This window comes from Typha latifolia, chromosome 14 (genome assembly GCF_019914945.1).
Source record: "Typha latifolia isolate L0001 chromosome 14, TyphaL0001v2, whole genome shotgun sequence".
Classification (NCBI taxonomy): Eukaryota; Viridiplantae; Streptophyta; class Magnoliopsida; order Poales; family Typhaceae; genus Typha; species Typha latifolia.
This window is the reverse complement of record NC_133099.1, coordinates 7,471,521-7,476,223: the sequence shown is the minus strand read 5'-3', so window position 1 is coordinate 7,476,223 and position 4,703 is coordinate 7,471,521. Positions and strand designations below refer to the sequence as shown.

The 4,703-nt window shown below is 43.1% G+C and overlaps 1 protein-coding gene across 1 annotated transcript; it reads right to left on the bottom strand.

Moving 5' to 3' along the window:
- Nucleotides 1-760: 760 nt before the first annotated feature.
- Nucleotides 761-3,115, bottom strand: LOC140801200 (heat shock protein 83-like). The gene is made up of 4 exons (XM_073156198.1): nt 2,978-3,115; nt 2,745-2,886; nt 2,385-2,665; nt 761-2,308 (listed from the first exon to the last, which is right to left on the bottom strand). The coding sequence occupies exons 1-4, from the start codon at nt 3,113-3,115 to the stop codon at nt 761-763; spliced, it is 2,109 nt and encodes a 702-aa protein (XP_073012299.1).
- Between the last annotated feature and the right edge of the window lie 1,588 nt (nt 3,116-4,703).

The window sequence follows — 4,703 nt, the reverse complement described above, 5'->3', positions numbered from 1 at the left end:
AAATTGTTAATGAGGACGAAAGAAGGAAATGATTGTTGAACATCGATTGCTTTAATTACTGCAGCTTTATGTTTGAATGAGTTTTGAGATGATAATAGGTTAATTTGTTTAACACATTATTTATATAGAATAAATTAATAAATTTTAAATTTTATACAGGGTAATCGGGTTAGACGGGTCGTGTTAAGACGATCCGTTTATTTAATGGGTTAGACGGGTCGTGTTACTGTGTCGTGTTAACACGACCCGTTTATTAAACGGGTTAGATGGGTCGTGTCATGTTACCCGTTTAATAATCGGGTCGTGTTCTTGTTTAATAAATATAATCCGTTTATTAATCAGATCGTGTTCGTATTAGGGTAAAGTTGACCCGACCCAAATCTAATCCGACCTGAACCCGCTTAACCCGACCCGATTGCCACCTCCTCTAGGACCATGGACTCACCACGCCTTTAATACATAAAGAATAACCATAATTAATACCCAAAGAAACAAAAGGAGTAAGAGAGAAAAGCAAAGGTTGCACAAAAATGAATGGAATAGAGGGAGATAGATAGTGATCCCAAAACTATACAAGAAACAGTAGATTGAAAATACAAAGTATTTACACAAACACTGCTGATATCACCAAACTATACAATAAGCAAAAGCCACAAGGGCGAAAGAGAAAAGAAATTATTAAGTCACCAAACCAAACAGTGACTTCAAAGTAAACCCCTATACGCATCCACAACTAAGCACTCTTCCACGTCATCATCATCTAGTCCACCTCTTCCATCTTGCTCTCCTCATCAACCTTCTCCTCCTCCGTAGCCGGCATGTCGGCATCCTCCCCACCCATCTCCTCCTCGTCAATACCCAACCCAAGCTTCAGCATCCTATGAATCCTCCCGGCAAAAGTATTCGGATCTTCCAAGCTGAACCCGGAATTAAGCAGCGCAGTCTCGTAGAGCAGCATCACCAGATCCTTCACCGTCTTATCGTTCTTATCCTCCTCCACTCTCTTCTTCAACTCTCGCAGGATTCCATTCTCCGGGTTAATCTCCATGGTCTTCTTGCTCGCCATGTACGCGCTCATGCTGCTATCTCTCAGTGCCTGCGCCTTCATGATCCGCTCCATGTTCGCCGTCCAACCGTACTCGCCGGTCACCAAGCAGCACGGCGAGTCCATGAGCCGGTCGGAGACCACCACCTTCTCCACCTTGTCTCCAAGGATCTCCTTTATCGTCTTGCAAAGAGGCTCGAAGTCCGCCTTCTTTTCCTCTTTCCTCTTATCCTCTCTTGGGTCGTCGAGCTTGAGCCCTTCCTTCGTCGCCGACACGAGCTTCTTCCCGTCGTACTCCTTGAGTTGAGACACAGAGAACTCGTCGATCGCGTCGACCATGAAGAGCACCTCGTAGCCCTTTCGCTTTAGCTTCTCCAAGAACGGCGAGTTCTCCACGGCCTTCTTGCTCTCCCCTGTGATGTAGTAGATCTCGTTCTGCCCCTCCTTTATCCGAGTCACATAGTCCCTCAAGCTCGTCATCTCGTCGCCGCTCTTGGTCGAGTAGTACCGAAGGAGATCGGCCAACTTTGGCCTATTCTGGCTGTCCTCGTGGATGCCCAACTTGATGTTCTTCGAGAACGCCTCGTAGAACTTGTTGTAATCCTCCTTGTTCTCCGCGATCTCGAAGAATAGCTCGATGCATTTCTTCACTAGATTCTTCCTTATCACCTTCAGGATCTTGTTTTGCTGCAGCATCTCTCGGGAAATATTGAGCGGTAGATCATCGGAATCGACGACGCCCTTCACGAAGCTGAGCCACTCTGGGATGAGCTCTTCGCAGTTGTCCATGATGAACACTCTTCTGACGTATAGCTTGATGTTGTTGGGCTTCTTTCTGGTATCGAACAGATCGAACGGAGCTCTCCGAGGAACGAAGAGGATGGCTTTGAATTCGAGCTGCCCTTCGACGGAGAAGTGTTTGTAAGCGAGGGGATCCTCCCAGTCGTTCGTCAAGCTCTTGTAGAAGGAGCTGTACTCCTCTTTGGAGACCTCCTCTGGTTTGCGAAGCCAGATGGGCTTCTGCTTGTTAATGAGCTCCCATTCATGGGTTACCTCCTTCACCTTCTTCCTCTTGGGCTTCTTCTCCTTCTCTTCGTCGACTTCTTCGACTTCGCCTTCCTCTTCCTTCTTGCCCTCCCCATCCTCGTCATCACTAATCTCTTTCTCTGCAGTTTTCTCAACTAACAGATAGATAGGATAGCTAATGAACTCTGAGTGCTTCCTCACCAAATCCTTCAGCCTCCTCTCTTCCAAGAATTCTTGCTACATATATGAAAATGGAAAATATATTTGGATTCCAATAAACTTACATTATTAGAAATGTAACCAAATTAATTACCTGATCCTCCTTGAGGAAAAGAGTGACCTTGGTACCCCTTCCAAGGGGCTCACCATCGACATCTTTGCCAACTACGAAGGAACCGCCAGCTTGAGACTCCCAAACGTACTGGTCGTCATCGTTGTGCTTAGTAGTAACAATAACTTTCTCAGCAACCAAATACGCCGAGTAAAATCCAACGCCGAATTGCCCGATCATGCTCACGTCGGCGCCGGCTTGCAATGCCTCCATGAACTCCTTCGTCCCGGACCTCGCGATCGTGCCCAAGTTGTTCACCAAATCTACAAGAAAACCACGTACAAGTAGTACAGAAATTACTACTGATCCTACGAACAATTTAATAGAATGTAATTAACTCACCAGCTTTGGTCATGCCGACGCCGCTATCGGTAACGGAGAGGGTCTTGTGCACCTTATCCGGCACGATACGGATGAAGAGCTCCGGCTGAGACTCGAGCTTGCTCCGGTCCGTTAGGCTCTCGTAGCGTATCTTATCCAACGCCTAGAAATAATTAATCCAAAGGAACTAAGTACAAGCACAAAAAAGTTTACTACAAGTCGAGTTCAAATTAAGATAATTAGTAGATACATACATCAGAGGCGTTGCTGATGAGCTCGCGGAGGAAGATCTCCTTGTTGGAGTAGAAAGTATTGATGATGAGGCTGAGGAGTTGGTTGATCTCTGCCTGGAAGGCGAAGACCTCCGGCTCGCCCATATGCACGTCTGCCATTTTTGTTTCGCCCAATATGAAGAGTTGAGTTGCTTTGAGTATGGAGAAGAAAGGTAGTAGGGGGAGTTTAATGAAGTAAAAGCGGCAAGAGAGAGCTTCTTTTGGTGACACGAATGAGCCGTTGGGTTTGAAACGTGGGCGTATAGAAAAGAGTAGTAAGCGACTCCAGAGACATCTAATGTGGTCTAGAGCTCCGTCGTAAATTCCTCGTGCAGGTGACTGTTGGCAGCGCTTAGAAAATTTCAGGTGCTTGCCAAGCTTTGGTTGATTGACCGTTTCACATGATTTTTCTACAGTTATTCCCTGTTGGATGAAAATGGTAAAACTCAACCTCAGCGGTTGATTTGCATGTTGGTTTATCTTAATATTCACACTCCCCAGCTTTAAGGGACATGTAAGATAAGGTTAACTTGTGCATATATTATGCGAGCCTCTTAAATGTATAAGAATTTATCATATAATTAGTAAATATTTATAGAAACTAGATTAAAGACTCATATAAATATATTAAAAAGAGTGTTTTTATATCACTATTTTTATAATTTTTTTGAAACTCAATGATATACATATATTGATCCGGATATTATTCTTCAACCCATAGATATATCCTCGTAGACTATTTTAATACAGATATGAATTCACATATTAATACGAGTAGGAAATTAAATCTCAACTCATATGCGACAAAACTTGGATACGTAATCGGATCAGTTCCAATTTAATCCTGACGCCGTTTTCACCCAAAGCTTTTACGGTAGCCCAAGCACAAAGTCAATTTTAACTTCCTCCCATGGTGACTCCGAAACGGCCGGGTAATGGAATATATATAGGCATGTATTCTTCTTCAGTAGTTCAAAGCTCTTTGTACCGCTTTAATCCACCTAAAAGTTTTCACTTTTCAAGTAATCAATGATAAGTGCAACAATGGTGCTGAAATTTTTAATGAAGATCGGTAGAATGATGCTAACATGGAACACCGAATATCCTCTATAAAATATGGAACTGGCCACCGCCTTGCTTTCATACATCTTGCTACCTTCAAAAGATACAAAATACGGTCCAGACTAAATCCAAATATGAGTTCAAACTAGCATGAGCTAGCGTGACGATTGGGTTGGACAGAGTAGAATCCTTTGTTATTGCATTTTAGATTTGATTAGTTGTTTCTTGCATGAATCGTTTATTGTAACCAAATATAGGCTACGCTACGATTCCTTAAAGATCTGAATGTATTATAGGAATCAGTTCGCGTAACCGTGAAAAAATATTTATCACATATTCTTTGTTAGTCAAAAAATTACGAAACAAATTGAGTTAGGTCTGTAACTTTTTGATCTACAACTTTTGTATTTATGCCCTTCGCAGATTTGAACTGTAGCAGGGATGAAAATACGGAATAACGTGGGTAATGGTGATGGTGATGGGTGGAGTGGATGTTAAGGTTATGAATGGATATGGAGATGAAGGTGGATGGTGGATGTGATTAAGGAAAGTACATGAAGGGAATGAAGTGGTCGAGATCTCAAAGAAAAGGATGGCTCGACAGTCGAGGGAGATTAGAAGTTAGGAGAAACTTGTCAATTGTAGA